This window comes from Oncorhynchus nerka, linkage group LG19 (genome assembly GCF_034236695.1).
Source record: "Oncorhynchus nerka isolate Pitt River linkage group LG19, Oner_Uvic_2.0, whole genome shotgun sequence".
Lineage (NCBI taxonomy): Eukaryota > Metazoa > Chordata > Actinopteri > Salmoniformes > Salmonidae > Oncorhynchus > Oncorhynchus nerka.
The window spans coordinates 679,179-698,570 of NC_088414.1; the positions used below are offsets into that span (position 1 = coordinate 679,179).

The window sequence follows — 19,392 nt, forward strand, 5'->3', positions numbered from 1 at the left end:
ATACTTTTGTACCTGTTTCCTCCAGCATCTACACAAGTGTGCCTTTGCTGTTGTTCTGAGATTGATTTGCACTTTTCACACCAAAGTGCGTTCATCTCTAGGAGAAAGAATGTGTCTCCTTCCTGAGCGGTATGACGGCTGCGTGGTCCCATGGTGTTTATACTTGGGTTTTGTTTGTACAGATGAACGTGGTACCTTCAGGCATTTGGAATTTGTTCCCAAGGATGAACCAGACTTGTGGAGGTCTACAATTTTTTTTCTGAGGTCTTGGCTGATTTCTTTAGATTTTCCCATGATGTCAAGCAAAGAGACACTGAGTTTGAAGGTAGGCCTTGAAATACATCCACAGATACACCTCCAATTGACTCAAATTATGTCAATTAGCCTATCAGAAGCTTCTAAAGCCATGGCATCATTTTCTGAACTTTTCTAAGCTGTTTAACGGCACAGTCAACTTAGTGTATGTAAACTTCTGATCCACTGGAATTACTGTGATACAGTAATTTTTTATTTTTTCCCCCGTTATTTTACCAGGTAAGTTGACTGAGAACACGTTCTCATTTACAGCAACGAACTGGGGAATAGTTACAGGGGAGAGGAGGGGGATGAATGAGCCAATTGTAAACTGGGGATTATTAGGTGACAGTGATGGTTTGAAGGCCGGATTGGGAATTTAACCAGGACACCGGGGTTAAAACCCCTACTCTTACGATAAGTGCCATGGGATCTTTAATGACCTCAGAGAGTCAGGACACCCATTTAACATCCCATCTGAAAGATGGCACCCTACACAGGGCAGTGTCCCCAATCACTGCCCTTGGGCATTGGGATATGTTTTTAGACAAGAGGAAAGAGTGCCACCTACTGGCCCTCCAACACCACTTCCAGCAGCATCTGGTCTCCCATCCAGGGACTGACCAGGACCAACCCTGCTTAGCTTCAGAAGCAAGCCAGCAGTGGTATGCAGGATGGTATGCTGCTTAAATTATAAGTAAAATAATCTGTCTGTAAACAATTGTTGGAACAATTACTTGTGTCATGCACAAATTAGATGTCCTAAGCGACTATCCAAAACTATAGTTGCTGCTGGAAGGGGTGTTGGAGGGCCAGTAGATGGCACTCTTTCCTCTGGTCTAAAAAATAACAAGAAATTTGTGGAGTTGGTTGAAAAACAAGTTTTAATGACTCCAACCTAAATGTATGTAAACTTCCGACTTCAACTGTATGTATGATAGAAAAACATAAAACTCATTTAAGATGTTTTGGTAAATAATTGGTCTAGCCTATACTCCAAAATTTGAGTAATCGCTGTTGAGTGTGGACTGTATTATCGTATTTCGTTGCGAAAACATTGATGTTCCCGAACAGATAACACTTGGTTTCCCAAACTAAGCACAGGGTAGCTGCAGGAACAAGGTTGGAGAGAGACCGTGGCATAGCGTTTGGGAGAATCTCACCTATCGAGCAGCGAGAGCATGCTCTTCAAACAGTGGTTGATGCATGGAGTGAAGTAAGTGTTCTTATATTTATTTCTCAGCTGCTCATATTATATATTAAGCATATGCTCCACTATAAAACCCAAGTAGCCTACATAACAGACTGGCGGGAAAGCGTGCAGCCTCCTCCTCCTATAGTCACACCATGCAGCCCATATATGTTTTGATTTCTAAGACATTATAAGGTTTGTATCATTCACAACTAAAGTTGACAAATAACTCTAAATCTAGCATATAGGACTTGTTTCAAATGATCACTTATAGCAATATATAGCAACTTCATATGCGCGCAGTCAATCTGTAATGGGAAAAATATCCTTTCTATTTTATTCAGCTAAGTTCAACTATATTCATCTTACTATAAAATCAGATCAAATAAAATAATGGCATGGGAAGCATATCTTGTCAGCTAAATGAACAAGCCTACAGCCTATGGCATGGAGCCAGATAACGTAGGTCTAAGGTAGGCCAACACATGTTCTCTTCTTTGGAAATACATTCTTTTCATATCATAATGCTTCTTTAGATCTGACTAAAATAAATCATGGATTTGTTGTGATGGTGTATATTAAATTGATTTATTATCCTTTTTTAAAATGTAGATGTTGCAAAGGCACGCAACAGCGGCTTGTATGGCTAGAGGCCTGGAGATGGTAAACCTGTTTAAGTTAATTACTGTGAGACCAGCAGTCTTTTGCATGGCAATAACCGTCTGACAAAAATGTATGACTGCCACAGCCCTGTGCACGGCCCCATGTTGCAAGGATTTGTACACAATTCCTGGAAGCTGAAAATGTCCCAGTTCTTCCATGGTCTGTATACTCACCAGACAGGTCACCCATTGAGCATGTGTGGGATGCTCTGGATCGACGTGTATAACAGTGTGACCCAGTTCCCGCCAATATCCAGAAACTTCATTCCACAGGCCAAAATCAACAGCCTGATCAACTCTATGCAAAGGAGATGTGTCACGCTGCATGAGACAAATGGCGGTCACACCAGATACTGACTGGTTTTCTGATCCACACCCCTACCTTTTTATTTAAGGTATCTGTGGCCAACAGATACATATCTGTATTCCCAGTCATGTGAAATCCATAGATTCATGCCTAATGAATTTATTTAAATGGCCTGATTTCCTTTTAATAACTGTAACTTGGTAAAATGTTTGAAATTGCTGCATGTTGCGTTTATGTTATTGTTCAGTATATTTACAATTCTATCAGGTAATATGCAGTCCACAAGAAACCGCAGGAGATAATTGATCATTTAAGATACTAATTGCATAAACAAGGTAACAGGAGAATAGTACAGCAATAAAGAATAACACTTCTATATCTTATGATTATGCATTATCCAGAATCGTTCCATTATTGACTTAGGTGATCTTAAATTCACCAATGTGAAAAAGAACACTAAAGTGGTTGTTTAGAAATGTCAATTCTGGCTGAGGCGGGATTTGAACTGTGCACCTTTAGGTCCACTCTTCCCCTTCCTCAAACACAGGGAAAAATCTATTTTCTTGTTTTTCAGCTATCATAAAACATAATTAATAATAAACAGTTATATTATGAAGAAGAATTTTCCTCCTTTTTTCCTAATTGCTCCAAGATCGCTGTTGATAATGACAGACTGGTCATGACCCCACTCTCCGAGTGTGTCTCAGGGGGAGTCGGGATACGCAAATGTTTTTATCTCAAATTCACACATGTATAATACACACTTGTGCATGTGTGAAATAGAACAAATATAAGCACCCACCAAATTATTTTTGCAAGGTCACCAACTCAAGGCTGTGAGCTCAAGGCTACATGACGACATGATCAAAACAAAATATCACTGGGTGTCACGTTCTGACCTTTATTTCCTGTGTTTTGTATTTAGTTAGTATGGTCAGGGTGTGAGTTGGGTGGGCAGTCTCAGCCCAAAGAACATGAATAACCACCATGCTGCTTTTTGGTCCGCTTCTCCTTCACCACAGGAAAACCCTTACAGAATCACCCACCAACCAAGGACCAAGCAGCGTGGTAACGGGCAACGGCAAGAGCAGCAGCAGGAGAAGGAACAGAGGCAGCAGCAGCAGTGGGAGAGGCTGCACTACTTGGAGAAATGGACTTGGGAGGAGATTCTAGACGGGAAAGGACCCTGGGCAGAGCCAGGAGAATATTGCCGCCCCAAAGCCGAGCTGGAGGCAGCGAAAGCAGAGAGGCGGCATTATGAGGAGCTAGCACGGCAGAGCGGCTGGAAGCCCGAGAGGCACCCCCAAAAATGTCTTGGGGGGGGCCACAGGGGGAGTGTGGCAGAGTCAGGAGTCAGACCTGAGCCAACTCCCCCCGTTTATCGTGAGGAGCCAAGGAGGAGCTCAGAACCAGAGCTGGTGTTGGAGGTGAGCGAAGCAGAGACTGTGAAGGAGTTAATGGGGAGATTGGAGGAGAGAGATATGAGGGAGTTGCTGTGTTGGTGCATGAGACACGGAATTCGCCCGACGGAGCGTGTCGAGGATTTGATGACAGCTCTCCATACTCGTCCTGAGGTGCGTGCTAGTCGGCTGGTGAAGATGGTGCCAGCCTCACGCACCAGGCCTCCTGTGCACCTCCCTAGCCTTGCACGTCCTGTGCCAGCTCAGCGCCAGCTCAGCGCTACAGTGCGCCTAGCAGTGCTAACCGTGGCGGGCGTGGTTCTGGTCAGGCACCGTGCTATGCGGTGGTTCGCACGGTGTCCCCAGTACGCGTGTTTAGTCCGGTGCGCTACATCCCAGCTTCCCACATCTGCCGGGCTAGGGTGAAGATCCAGCCAGGGCGGTTAGTGCCAGCCCTGCTCTCAAGATCTCCACTACGCCTTCACGGTCCGGTCCATCCAGTGCCACCTCCACACACCAGCCCTCCGGTGGCAGCTCCCCGCACCAGGCTTCCTGTGCGTGTCCTCGGCCTAGTACCACCAGTGCCAGCACCACGCATCAGGCCTACAGAGCCTTCCTCCTCTCCAGTGCTGCTGAGTCTCCCGCCTGTCCGGCGCTGCTGCCGGAGTCTCCCGCCTGTCCAGCGCTGCTGCCGGTCTCCCGCCTGTCCGGCGCTGCTGCCGGAGTCTCCCGCCTGTCCGGCGCTGCTGCCGGAGTCTCCCGCCTGTCCGGCGCTGCTGCCGGAATCTCCCGCCTGTCCGGCGCTGCTGCCGGAGTCTGAGGCGCCAGAGCCCCTCAGCCCAGAGGCGCCAGAGCTTCCGCCCCTCTGTCCCGAGCAGCTGCACCTCTGTCCCGAGCTGCCCCTCTGTCCAGTGGAGTCATTGAGAGGGGTTGCCATGGTTAGAGAGCCACGGAGGCGGACAATGGGGTGGACTAAGACAATGGTGAAGTGGGGTCTGCGTCCCGCGCCAGAGCCGCCACCGCAGACAGACGCCCACCCAGACCCTCCCCTATGGGTCAAGGTTTTGCAGCCGGAGTCCGCACCTTTGGGGGGGGGTACTGTCACGTTCTGACCTTTATTTCCTGTGTTTTGTATTTAGTTAGTATGGTCAGGGCGTGAGTTGGGTGGGCAGTCTGTTTGTTTTTCTAGGTTTTGGGTATTTCTATGTTTTCGGCCTAGTATGGTTCTCAATCAGAGGCAGGTGTCATTAGTTGTCTCTGATTGAGAATCATACTTAGGTAGCCTGGGTTTCACTGTGTGTTTGTGGGTGATTGTTCCTGTCTCTGTGTTTGCACCAGATGGGACTGTTTTAGGTTTTCTCACGTTTGTTGTTTTTGTTAGTTATCTCATGTGTAGTTTCTTTATAAATTAAAGAACATGAATAACCACCATGCTGCTTTTTGGTCCGCTTCTCCTTCACCACAGGAAAACCCTTACACTGGGCACAATGCTCATCCCTGTGGCGCACCTCCACCTCTCCCCCTGAGACTCGAGTCATCAGCTACTGTAGGTGACCAACAAAGCTAGACAAGGACAAGGTCACCAACTCATGGCTGTGCGCTCAAGGCTATATGATATGACTATAAAATCACGGACCTCTCCCCCAGGGTCTGAGACTGGTGGCAGTCCCCTCCGGAAACTATGTGGGGGTAGAATTCGGCGGGGAACTCTAGCAGGAGCCTGTCAATCAGACAAAGGCGGCCCATTAGGGCCTGCCAGTTATTGGCCTCCGTCTGGGGCCCCAGGATGCAGTTCAGGACATAGTCCACCCCGCCAATACCGATGGACCCTGGGAGAAAGGTAGAGACGTTTACAATGAGTAGTCAGTTGGGTCTTTTTTAAATTTGTAAACTGTTGTTAAGACATGAGTTACAGTCACGTACAGTGCCTTGCAAAGTATTCATCCCCTTGGTGTTTTTCCTATTTTGTTGCATTACAACCTGTAATTTAAATAGATTTTTATTTGGATTTAATGTGAAATGGAAAAAAATACTTATTAAAAAAACAAAAAACAACTGAAAAGTGGTGTGTGCATATGTATTCACCCCCTTTACATATGTATTCACCCCATTTGCTATGAAGCCCCTAAATAAGAAGTCACATAATTAGTTAAATAAAGTTCACCTGTGTGCAATCTAAGTGTCACATGATCTGTCACATGATCTCAGTATGTATACACCTGTTCTGAAAGGCCCCAGAGTCTGCAACACCACTAAGCAAGGGGCACCACCAAGCAAGCGGCAAGAAGACCAAGGAGCTCTCCAAACAGCTCAGGGACAAAGTTGTGAAGAAGTAAAGATCAGGGTTGGGTTATAAAAAATTATCTGAAACTTTGAACATCCCACAGAGCACCATTAAATCCATTATTAAAAAATGGAAAGAATATGTCACCACAAACTTGGAGAGGACCGCTGACCAAAACCTACAGACCAGGCAAGGAGGGCATTAATCAGGGAGGCAACAAAGAGACCAAAGATAACCCTGAAGGAGCTGCAAAGCTCACAGCGGAGATTTGAGTATCTGTCCATAGGACCACTTTAAGCCATACACTCCACACCGTTGGGCTTTACGGAAGAGTGGCCAGAAAAAAAGCCATTGCTTTTAAGAAAATAATAAGCAAACACGTTTTGTGTTTGCCAAAAGGCATGTGGGAGATTCCCCAAACATATGGAAGAAGGTCCTCTGGTCAGATGAGACTCAAATTTAGCTTTTGGGCCATCAAGGAAAACGCTATTTCTGGCACAAACCCAACACCACTCACCACCCCGAGAATACCATCCCCACAGTGAAGCATGGTGGTGGCAGCATCATGCTGTGAGGATGTTTTTAATTGGCAAGGTCTGGGAAACTGGTCAGAATTGAAGGAATGATGGATGGCACTAAATACAGGGAAATTCTGAAACCTGCTTCAGTCTTCCAGAGATTTGAGACTGGGACAGAGGTTCACCTTCCAGCAGGACAATGACCCTAAGCATACTGCTAAAGCCACACTCAAATGGTTTAAGGAGATACATTTAAATGTCTTGGAATGGCCTAGTCAAAGCCCATACCTCAATCCAATTGAGAATCTGTTGTATGACTTAAAGATTGCTGTACACCAGCGGAACCCATCCAACTTGAAGGAGCTGGAGCAGTTTTGCCTTGAAGAATGGGCAAAAATCCCAGTGGCTAGATGTGTCAAGCTTGTAGAAACATACACCAAGAGACTTTCAGCTGTAATTGCTGCAATTTCACCCCCACAAAGTATTGACTTTGGGGGGGTGAATAGTTATGCACGCTCAAGTTGGATTTTTTTTGGTCTTATTTCTTGTTTGTTTCACTGTAAAAAATATTTTACATCTTCAAAGTGATAGGGATGTTGTGTAAATCAAATGGTAAGGCAACAAAATAGGAAAAATGCCAAGGGGGTTGAATACTTTCGCAAACCACTGTACATCAATTTGAGTAATATGGGGAGAGATAGTGCTATTTCCGCTGAACACTCAGCGAGGATAAATGGGATTTGTAGTTCTTACCTGCTTTGAGGATCTCTCTGCCCACGGCCAGCTCTCCTACCTGGGCTTTACACAGCTCCAGTAGTGTTGACACTGACAGCTGGCTGGTACGACTGGACATGACACAGAGAAACAACACTCAAAATGTATTTATGTCCATGCTAGACTGCTAATGCTTTTCATTAATTTTGAAATCATATTTTTTTTTACAGTTTGTAATCTCTCGTGAACAGACGACGTAAACATATCTGACCAGCGAGATTGTAGTTCTGGGTTAACAAAGACTACAAATTGTGCAATTGAGACATTGAAATGAGAATGTCATCTGTTAATTCATGTACTATCAACCTAATGAATACAGTATTATATCACAAGAAAAGGTGGTCATGTTTGAGTCAGTTCTTGAAGATGTATATCAAACAAATTCTAATCTGGACCTCAAAGCCAGTTCCACTGCTGATTTTCATTCGTCCCCTCTAATCAATGATTGATTTAGAGCTGGGACACCCGGTGGGTGCAATGAATTATAAGGTAGAACAGAAAAGAAGCTCTGGACCTCCTGGCTCCTATTTGAATACCCCTGATATACAGTACATCATACAGTATGATCAGTGGGGAGATCTAACAAGTGCATGTCATATTTTGTATTCCCCACCAGAGGGCACTAGCTACTAGCAGTTGCAGTGAACCCCTGACAGGCTCGTATATCTATCCCACTCGTTAGTTTGAGACGGACTTTACCTGTTGGCGTCGGCACATTTGACAAGGATAGTCTCCACCACGGGCCGGAGCAGCTGCTGCAGCCGTGAGCGCTCAGACACCAAGTGGCAGGGCGTGTACACCAGCATGGCCCGCAAGGTTTTCTACAGAAAGAGGACAAGAGACCAGGGTTCACATTTACAACTCAAACATAAAGTACCAATATTGTTACTGTGTGTCCAGTGTGTGGAAAGTTTAAAAGGAGATATGGTGATGTGTAGTGAAAAGCTTCATCACAAAATATTAGATGGGCTGATCAAACTAATGGCTGAGAACTTACTATCAAGCGAATTTAGTAGAGTCATTGAGAGTCATTGAGAAACACAAGACCTCTTGGAGCGCCCTAACATAACACTGTGGTTCGGTGGTGGGAGGATTGTACTTTTGACCCCGCAGAGTTACGACCCTGTCTATTCCTGTGACAAAATAGCTGCCTGGGCATGACCTCAAGGCCATTAGAGACGCCTCTGTGGCCTTGGCAGGAGGTGGAGACTTGGTGGTGCTCCGCCCCAGCCTGACTCCCAGAGAGAGAGAGAAGAGGCGTGGGAACTGGTGACTGATAGAGAGTTGCACTGGAACGCTGCCCAGAGACAGATTCAAAGTTCTTTCTCACTCTCCCTCTGCCAGGCAGGCAAGGTTACTCCTTCCTCCCCCTCATGCTTCCCTCCCTCTAACTACTTTGTCCCACTCACTCTTTCATGCTCACACACACAATGCACACTATCTCTCCCTGTCAACCCCATTTGCTCCAAGCTTCCCAGTCTACTCCACTCCCTCTCAACCCCCATTACTCCATGCTCCCGAGTCTACTCCACTCTTAGGAGACAGATAATATCAATAAACAAGTGTTTACTTCCAATAGTGAGGGCCACATCACATGGTACGAAAATGTAAGAAAATAAGTTCTTGAAATGTTGGCTCTGCTGTTTTCACTTGCTACAAGGTCCCAGGTAATGCACACGCAGCTAACGACTTTGCCCCGCGATGCGAAAGGCGCTCTTCAAACTCAAACAAAATAGAGCCTTTTCAAAGCAACAATTTAAGTCGATCTGGCCCACTCCAAATCTGGTGGTGCCCGTGGTATTCTTTGTCCACCCGCCATCACCACCATCCCCTCCTTTGTCTTGAAAGAAGAATACAGTAAACACCAAAGTCTGTCTGCTACTAAACACCATGGAAAACCCCCAAGAGGACAGAACTTTTTTTGTTTTCCATAACTGCTGCTCTGCTGAAGCAAAGTGCTTTGGGGAAATGTTGATTGTCCAGAGGGCCTGCATTTTTTAAAACACGCACCAAGAACTAGGATCCCGTGGGTCTAGGTTGGTAGAGCATAGCGCTTGCAACGCCAGGTTGTGGGCTCAATTCCCACAAGGGATAATTTTTTAAAAAGTATGAAAAATGTATGCACTCACTACAGTAGTCTGCTAAATGACAAATACTTTTAAAAAAAACTATTATTCAAAGAGACCAAGTAAATAAATAGCGAGAAAGACCTTTTTTTCTCGCTCAGTCTGTCCCTGGAGAATCCCTGCTGGTTTGACTCTGTTCAAACTTCCTGGATGTTCAGTGGACTTTAGAGCTAACCAGACTACCTTGTTGTTGAAGTGAACTTCAGCACAATTCAAGAGATAACTTGAATCAATATTGGGTGGGAGGGAGAAGGGCCAATGTTTGAACGCAGAGATCAGGTAGTGCGAATCAGCTAATCAAGTGAAGATATATTTGATATATGGGCCTCTCACTTATCAGGAACACGTATGAATATCAAAAGGCCCAGTCCAGAAACAACCACTAGATGGATCTACAACCATATTTCTTAGACATATCAAATTCTTTCCTTTGATCAAATTACAGAAGTTAGTTTGATTTTCTATCGTTTAATACATGGTGTCCCAATCCCAAGATTAGCTGTCATCATGGCATCCTAATAAAGATAAACTTTTGGGAATCGCTGGGCTCGGAGTTGTTTCTGGATGGGGCCTAAGACTTTAAAGGGTTCACAATGCTTTCCCTGACAGCTGGAGTATAGTACAGTTATAGAATTACACAGTAAAACTTGATTCTTAGTTTCACAGGATCTGGGGGGGTACAGTAATATTAAAGAGTCTCACCAGTGCGGCCACGTAGACCTTGTAGACAGGGTCAGCACACACCATGGAGAGGACGCTGCAGCATGACTCCAACACCACATCACCTGACACCTCTGTACAGCCCGCCCCGGCCCCCGGGCAGGAGTGCTCGCCATTGGCCAGGAGGAGCGCGCCACTGACGTCGTGCAACAGCCGCCGCAGGGCCATCTCCCGGATGTTCCAGTTCCTGGAGAACAGGCAGCCCACCAACTCCATGCCAAACACCTGGAGAGGAGGACACACACAAAATTATAACTACGAACGGAATATGGCACTGATCTGATACAGACATCAACTACATGTAAACCCTCTTGGTATGCAAAGGGATGAAGACATTTGGTTTTGTTTGCCTAATGTAATGGAACAATTCCAAAATGGAATGGAATAGTCACAAAATGCAAGCTCAAATGGTAAATAAAGTATTTGAAAGTATTGTACATATTTGTGTTTGATCCAGGTCTGGTCGACATTATTAGACCCCACATCTATCTTTCCACCCCTCTCACCTTGATCCAGGGCTCGGCCAGTTCTTTGTAGGTCTGGGGGACCTGCTGGACCCCGAATTGGGGCAGGGTGAAGTCCCCATCCTGGGACGATGACCAGCCTCTGGAGTCCCCCTCGCTGTGGGACGATGATGACGCCTGGGGATGACCCACCGCTGCAGTGTTCTCAATAGAGACAGAGGAGGGGTCATGGCTGCCGAGAAAGATGCCAAAGTCAGCCAGGTTTTAGCAACTTTTGGGGGACTTTTAAACATGGTGGCAGTAGAGTCAAGGTTTGAATTGGTATTTGAGTATTAGCATTTTCATGTTTTGAGCAACTGATATTACAAATAGCCTTGGTCAAGAATATGCTGATACAGGCACGGTTAGGAATATAGTTATACAAACCGGATGAAATGGGGGGAATTTAGTCAAAGGAGAGGACGGGTAAAATTCCCCTTTCAGCAGGCACCAAACTGGCACCAAACTGGCACCAAACTGGCACCAAACTAGTGAAAAAATCGGAATCCCTTCTTTCAAAACTCTGTCCTACCTGTTGGATTGGCACAAGGGTAATGTAACATTGCGGATCATTATCATAATGGCGGTTGGACATTTGTCAGCGAAAAACAACTGGTTAGGGTTTCAGTGCAGGGAAGAAGCGGAGAGGGTAACACAGACCCTTTCTGATTGTATTCATGGCTTGAGGGGGAAAAACAACAAGAACTGGGCTTCTATCATTTCATTCCCAGGTAGACGCACAAAACAAGGGCTGGTGTCTGGCTGTCTAGCTCATCTAACCGAGCCGTGGAGAGGATTCAGCTCACGACAAACCTACGAGTGCACACACAAACACAGACGCGCACACTCGTGCATAAACATGCATAAACACGCACACACTCACACACAGAGAGCCCGGGCACCAGCATAGGCCCTAGGTAAGCCCTGCTGAGCATTCTGTGGTACTTAAAGGTCAAAGATATGATTGAGGATAGTGTATTTAGCATACATGCATGTACTTATGGTACGGCCTGAGCCCATTCAGTGGTATGCAATATGATATATTTCTTGTTAACAAACTATAGTTTTGGCCAGTCCATTAGGACATCTACTTTGTGCATGACACAAGTAATTTTTCCAACAATTACTTCACTTATAATTCACTGTATCACAATTCCAGTGGTCAGAAGTTTACATACACTAAATTGACTGTGCCTTTAAACAGCTTGGAAAAGTCCAGAAAATGATGTCATGGCTTTAGAAGCTTCTGATTCAATTGGAGGTGTACCTGTGGATGTATTTCAAGGCCTACCTTCAAAATCAGTGCCTCTTTGCTTAACATCATGGGAAAATCAAAAGAAAACAGCCAAGAACTCAGAAAAATAATTGTAGACCTCCACAAGTCTGGTTCATCCTTGGGAGCAATTTCCAAACGCCTGAAGGTACCACGTTCATCTGTACAAACAATAGTACGCAAGTATAAACACCATGGGACCATGCAGGCGTCATACCGCTCAGAAATGAGACGCATTCTGTCTCCTAGAGATGAACGTACTTTGGTGTGAAAAGCACAAATCAATCCCAGAACAACAACAAACGACCTTGTGAAGATGCTGAAGAAAAAGGGTACAAAAGTATCTATATCCACAGTAAAACGAGTCCTATATCGACATAACCTGAAAGGCCACTCAACAAGGAAGAAGCCACTGCTCCATAACCGCCATAAAAAAGCCAGACTGCGGTTTGCAACTGCACATGGGGACAAAGATTGTAATTTTTGGAGAAATGTCCTCTGGTCTGATGAAACAAAAATAGAACTGTTTGGCCATAATGCCATCATTATGTTTGGAGGAAAAAGGGGGAGGCTTGCAAGCCAAAGAACACCATCCCATCCTTGAAGCATGGGGGTGGCAGCATCATGTTCTGAGGGTGCTTTGCTGCAGGAGGGACTGGTGTACTTCACAAAATAGATGGCTTCATGAGGTAGGAAAATTATGGGGATATATTGAAGCAACATCTCAAGACATCAGTCAGGAAGTTAAAGCTTGGTCGCAAATGGGTCTCCCAAATAGACAATGACACCAAGCATACTTCCAAAGTTGCGGCAAAATGGCTTAAGGACAGCAAAGTCAAGTTATTGGAGTTGCCATCACAAAGCTCTGAACTCAATCCTATAGAAAATTTGTGTGGCAGATCTGAAAAAGCGTGTGCGAGCAAGGAGGCCTACAAACCTGACTCAGTTACACCAGCTCTGTCAGGAGGAATGGGCCAAAATTCACCCAACTTATTGTGTGAAGGTTGTGGAAGGCTACCAAAAAATTTGACCCGAGTTTTAAAGGCAACGCTACCAAATACGATTTGGGTGTATGTAAACTTCTGAAAGAAATAAAAGCTGAAATAAATCATTCTCTCTACTATTATTCTGACATTTCACATTCTTAAAATAAAGTGGTGATCCTAACTGACCTTAGACAGGGCATTTTTACTAGGATTAAATGTCAGGAATTGTGAAAAACTGACTTTAAATATGTTTTGCTAAGGTGTATGTAAACTTCAGACTTCAACTGTATATAATGTTTTACAGTGGCTGGCTACATATCCCAGGAGTGGTGGTTTAGGTGGCAATTGCTCGGCCTCTGACCACAAGGCGGATAGAGGATAGTGCGTATGGCCCAGTACATCACAGGGGCTAAGCTGCCTGCCTGCCATCAAGGACGTCTACACCAGGCAGTCAGAGGAAGGCCCTACAAATGGTCAAAGACCCCAGCCACCACAGTCAAAAATCAAATCAAATCAAATTTAACAGTCATAGGACAAAAAGGTTTCTCAACAGTTTTTACCCCCAAGCCATAACACTCCTGAACAGGTAATCAAATGGCTACCTGGACTATTTGCATGCCATCAAGGACGCCCCCCCCGCAAACCCTCTTTTTAAGCTGCTGCTACTCTCTGTTTATCGTATATGCATCATCACTATAACTATACTCTCATGTACATACTTCTTCAATTGGGCCGACCAACCACTGCTCCCGCACATTGGCTCACCGGGCTATCTGCATTGTGTCCCGCCACCCACCAACCCCTTTTAAAATACTGCTACTCTCTGTTCATCATATATGCATAGTCACTTTAACCATATCTACATGTACTTACTACCTCAATCAGCCTGACTAACCGGTGTCTGTATGTAGCCTCGCTACTGTTATAGCCTCGCTACTGTATATATCCTGTCGTTTTACTGTTGTTTTATTTCTTTACCTACCTATTTTTCACCTAATACCTTTTTTTGCACTATTGGTTAGAGCCTGTAAGTAAGCATTTCACTGTAAGGTCTACCTACACCTGTTGTATTCGGCGCACGTGACAAATAAACTTTGATTTGATTTGTGTCTTTCTTCTCTTGGCTATAATGATTGAGAATTAAGATGTCTCTAATAGTGGTGTGGGGGGTCTAATTTGGGGCCTGATTCCTGAATCCCTACCCTGGGCTCAGTTGTTGGCTTTTATTAGATGTTACTGGATGGCCGCCGTTTTGCAAGCTCCGATACAACTTTGCTATTTTGTGAAATGTATCCGCTATAATTTTTTTCCAACTGACAAGTACTGTTGAACACCATAGTACCCTCCAAGCTCATCATTAAGATAAGGGGGGCCCTGGGTCTGAACCCCACCTTGTGCAACTGGGTCCTGGACTTCCTGATGGGCCAGCCCACAGGTGAAATAATGGTTAAATAAAAAAATGCAAAAAATAAAATAAGCATAGAGAAACAACAGTCCATCAAGACATGAAGGTCAGTCAATCCGGAAAATTTCAGGAACTTTTAATGTTTCTTCAAGAGCAGTCAAAAAAGCAATGAAGAGTATGATGAAACGGGCTCTCATGAGGACCGCCACAGGAATGGAAGACCCAGAGTTACATCTCCTGCAGAGGATAAGTTCATTAGAGTTACCAGACGTAGAAAGAGCACCCCTAAAAAATGCTTCACAGAGTTCAAGTAACAGACACATCTCAACATCAACAGTTCAGAGGAGACTGCGTGAATCAGGACTTCATTTAAAAAAAAATATTTCACTTTTATTTAACCAGGTAGGCCAGTTGAGAACAAATTCTCATTGACAACTGCGACCTGGCTAAGATAAAGCAAAGCAGTGCGACAAAAACAACAACAGAGTTACACATAAACAAACGTAGTCAATAACACAAAAGAAAATAAAAATAGAAAAATCTATGTACAGTGTGTGCAAATGTAGAAGAGTAGGGAGGTAGGCAATAAATAGGCCCTAGAGGCAAAAAAATAATTAGAATTTAGTATTAATACTGGAGTGATAGATGTGCAGATGATGATGTATAAATAGAGATACTGGGGTGCAAAAGAGCAAGAGGGTAAGTAATAATATGGGGATGAGGTAGTTGGGTGTGCTATTTACAGATTGGCTGTGTACAGGTACAGTGATCGGTAATTTAAAAAATGTGTTTTACCTTTATTTTACTAGGCAAGTCAGTTAAGAACAAATTCTTATTTTCAATGACGGCCTAGGAACAGTGGGTTAACTGCCTGTTCAGGGGCAGAACGACAGATTTGTACCTTGTCAGCTCGGGATTCGAACTTGCACCCTTTTTGGTTACTAGTCCAACGCTCTCACCACTAGGTTACCCTGCCGCCCCATAAGCCGCTCTGACAGCTGATGCTTAAAGTTAAAGAGGGGGATATAAGACTCCAGCTTCAGAGATGTTTGCTATTTGTTCTAGTGATTAGCAGCAGAGAACTGTAAGGAAAGGCGGCCAAAGGAAGGAGTTGGCGTTGGGGATGACCAGTGCAATATGCCTGCTGGAGCGCATGCTACGGGTGGGTGTTGCTATGGTGACCAGTGAGCTGAGATAAAGTGGGGCTTTACCTTGCAAAGACTTATAGATAACCCAGAGCCAGTGGGTTTGGCAACGGATAAGTAGTGAGGGCCAGCCAACGAGAGCATACAGGTCACAGTGGTGCGTAGTATATGGGGCTTTGGTGACAAAACGGATGGCTCTGTGATAGCCTCCAACACTCTACTCAGCAAACTGGATGTAGTCTATTTTGTAAATGACATTGCCGAAATCAAGGATTGGTAGGATAGTCAATTTCACAAGGGTATGTTTGGCGGCATGAGTGAGGGAGGCTTTGTTGCGGAATAGCATTTAAAAGCAGTTGGAGGCCACGGAACGAGTGTTGTATGGCGTTGAAGCTCGTTTGGTGGTATGTTAACACAGTGTCCAGAGAAGGGCCAGATGTATACAGAATGGTGTCGTCTGCGTAGAGGTGGATCAGAGAATCACCAGCAGCAAGAGCGACATTGTTGCTGCAGGGGATGCTGAGATGTAGGGGTAGCCAGGTGGAATGCATGGCCAGCCGTGGAAAAAGTATTCTTTAAATAATCGATTATCGTAGATTTATTGGTTGTGACAGTGTTTCCTATCCTCAGTGCAGTGGGCAGCTGGGAGGAGGTGCTCTTATTCTCCATGGATTTTACAGTGTCACAAAACTTTTTGGAAATAGCGCTACAGGAATCAAATTTCTGTTTGAAAAAGCTAGCCATAGCTTTCCTAACTGACTGAGTATATTGGTTCCTGACTTCCCTGAAAAGTTGCATATTGTGGGGGCTATTCGAGGCTAATGCAGAACGCCACAGGATGTTTTTGTGCTGGTCAATGGCAGTCAAGTCTGGGATGAACCAAGGGCTATATCCGTTCTTAGTTCTACATTTTTTGGAAGGGGCATTCTTATTTAAGATGGAGAGGAAAGCACTTTTAAAGAGCAACCAGGCATCCTCTATTGACGGGATGAGGTCAATATCCTTCCAGTCGATTAAAAAGGCCTGCTCCCTGAAGTGTTTTAGGGAGCGTTTGACAGTGATAAGGGGTGGTCGTTTGCCCGCGGATCCATTACGCATGCAGGCAATGAGGCAGTGATCGCTGAGATCCTGGTTGAAGACAGCAGAGGTGTATTTGGAGGGCAAGATGGTCAGGATGATATCTGAGAGGGTGCCCATGTTTACGGATTTAGGGTTGTACCTGGTAGGTTCCTTGATAATTTGTGTGAGATTGAGAGCATCTATCTTAGATTGTAAAACAGCAGGGTGTTATGCATGTCCCAGTTTAGGTCACCTAACAGTACGAACTCTGAAGATAGATGGGGGGCGATCAATTCACATATGGTGTCCAGGGCACAGCTGGGGGATGAAGGGGGTCTATAACAAGCGGCAATGGTGAGCGACTTGTTTCTGGAAAGGTGGGTTTTTAAAAGTAGAAGCTCGAATTGTTGGGCACACACCTGGATAGTATGACAGAACTCTGCAGCTATCTCTGCAGTAGATTGCAACTCCGCCCCCTTTGGCAGTTCTATCTTGTCGGAAAATGTTATAGTTAGTGATGGAAATTTCTGGATTTTGGTGGCCTTCCTAAGCCAGGATTCAGACACTGCAAGGACATCCGGGACACAGCAATTCAGACAGCTAGCAGGCAGGGGATAGTAGGCTAGCAGATGAGCCTGAGTGGGATGAAGCAACGGGAGAGCCTGTTGTAACCCCCTCGGACGGTTACGTAGGCAGACCAGTCATGATGGATCGACGGGGATCCGTGTCAGCAGCAAGCAAATTTATGGTCAAATTTCCGCAGAGAAGCCACTACTAAGGGACACCAATGAGAAGACAAGACCTACTTGAGCCACGAAACACGAGCAATGGACATTAGACCAGTGGAAATTTGTCCTTTCGCCTGATGAGTCCAAATTTGAGATTTGTGTCTTTGTGAGAAGCAGAGTAGGTGAGCGGATGATCTCTGCATGTGTAGTTCCCACCGTGAAACATGGAGGAGGAGGTATGATGGTGCTTTTCTGGTGATACTGTCTGTGGTTTAATTATAATTTAAGGAACACTTAACCAGATTGGCTACCACAGCATTCTGCAGCGATACGTCATCCCATCTGGTTTGCTTTTAGTGGGACTATCATCTGTTTTTCAACAGGACAATGACCTAACACACCTCCAGGCTGTGGAAGGGCTATTTGATCAAAAATGAGAGTGATGGAGTGCTGCGTCAGATGACCTGGCCTCCACAATCACCCGACCTCAACCCAATTGAGATGGTTTGGACCGCAGAGTGAAGGAAAATCAGCCAACAAGTGCTCAGTATATGTGGTAACTCTTTCAAGACTGTTGGAAAAGCATTCCAGGTGAAGCTGGTTGAGAGAATACCAAGAGTGTGCAAAGCTGTCATCGAGGCAAAAGGGTGGCTACTTTGAAGAATATAAAATATATTTACATTTGTTTAACACTTTTTCAGTTAGTACATGATTCAATGTGTTATTTCATAGTTTTGATGTCTTCACTATTATTATACAATGTAGAAAATAGTCAAAATAAAGAAAAACCCTTGAATGAGTAGGAGTGTCCAAACTTTTGACTGGTGCTGTACATTCGGAGGCTGCTTTCTGGCAGCCAACGATTTTAATTCTGCGTCATTATGACATGTTATGCCCAACTTCCATAAACCTGTCTCCTTCGCCACTAGGGGCAATAAAGTTAAAGCTTAGGACTCTGGGTCTGAACACCTCCCTCTGCAACTGGATCCTGGACTTCCTGACGGGCCAGCCCCCGGTGGTGAGGGTAGGCAGAACCTCAACATGGGGGCACAGAGGGTTGTGTGCGCAAGGCTCCACTCCGTTGACGTATTGTACGTGTGTGCGTTCACGTGGGTGGAATCATTATTTGTTTCAGCGGACTCTTTTCGTTTCGTTCCACCCAGAGAGGAAGTCAGCCTTGTGTAGTGTACAGTATATCCACTAGTGGGCTTGGGGAGCCAGAGTAGCTCACCAAGCAAGAAGGGCTGAGGCACTCTTCTTGACTCGGAAAGTATTCAGGCCCCTTTACTTTTTCAACATTTTGTTACGTTACAGGTGTATTCTAAAATTGATTAAATCAATATTTTTCCTCCTCAATCTACACACAATACCCTATAATGACAAAGTGAAAAAAGGTTTTTAAAAATGTTTGCAAATTTGTTAAACACCAAAACGAAATTAATATTTTACATAAGTATTCAGACCCTTTGCTATGAGACTCGAAATTGAGCTCAAGTGCATCCTGTTTCCATTGATCCTCCTTGAGACGTTTCAACAACTTGATTGGTGACGACCTGTGGTAAATTCAATTGATGAGACATGATTTGGAAAGGCACACAAGTTTCTATATAAGGTCCCACAGTTGACAGTGCATGTCAGAGCAAAAACCAAGCCATGAGTTCGAAGGAATTGTCTGTAGAGCTTTGAGACAGGATTGTGTCGAGCCACAGATCTGGGGAAGGACACCGGAACATTTCTGCGACATTGAAGGTCCCCAAGAACACAGTGGCCTCCATCATTCTTAAATGGAAGAAGTTTAGAACCACTAAGACTCTTCCTAGAGCTGGCCACCCACCAAAACTGAGCATTCTTTTGAGAAGTGCCTTGGTCAGGGAGGTGACCAAGAACCCGATGGTCACTTTGACAGAGCTCCAGAGTTCCTCTGTGGAGATGGGAGAATCTTCTAGAAGGACAACCATCTCTGCAGCACTCCACCAATCAGGCCTTTATGGTAGAGTGACCAGACGGAAGCCACTC

General features: G+C 44.9%; 1 protein-coding gene across 1 annotated transcript in view; it reads right to left on the reverse strand.

The window, feature by feature from the left end:
* Positions 1-19,392, reverse strand: part of LOC115147124 (mitogen-activated protein kinase kinase kinase 1-like) — a 191,321-nt gene that overhangs the window by 60,974 nt on the left and 110,955 nt on the right. Inside the window, 5 exon segments of the mRNA XM_065004604.1 lie at positions 5,492-5,684; positions 7,411-7,502; positions 8,131-8,252; positions 10,260-10,502; positions 10,784-10,973. Of these exon segments, the coding sequence (XP_064860676.1) occupies positions 5,492-5,684; positions 7,411-7,502; positions 8,131-8,252; positions 10,260-10,502; positions 10,784-10,973 (840 nt within the window).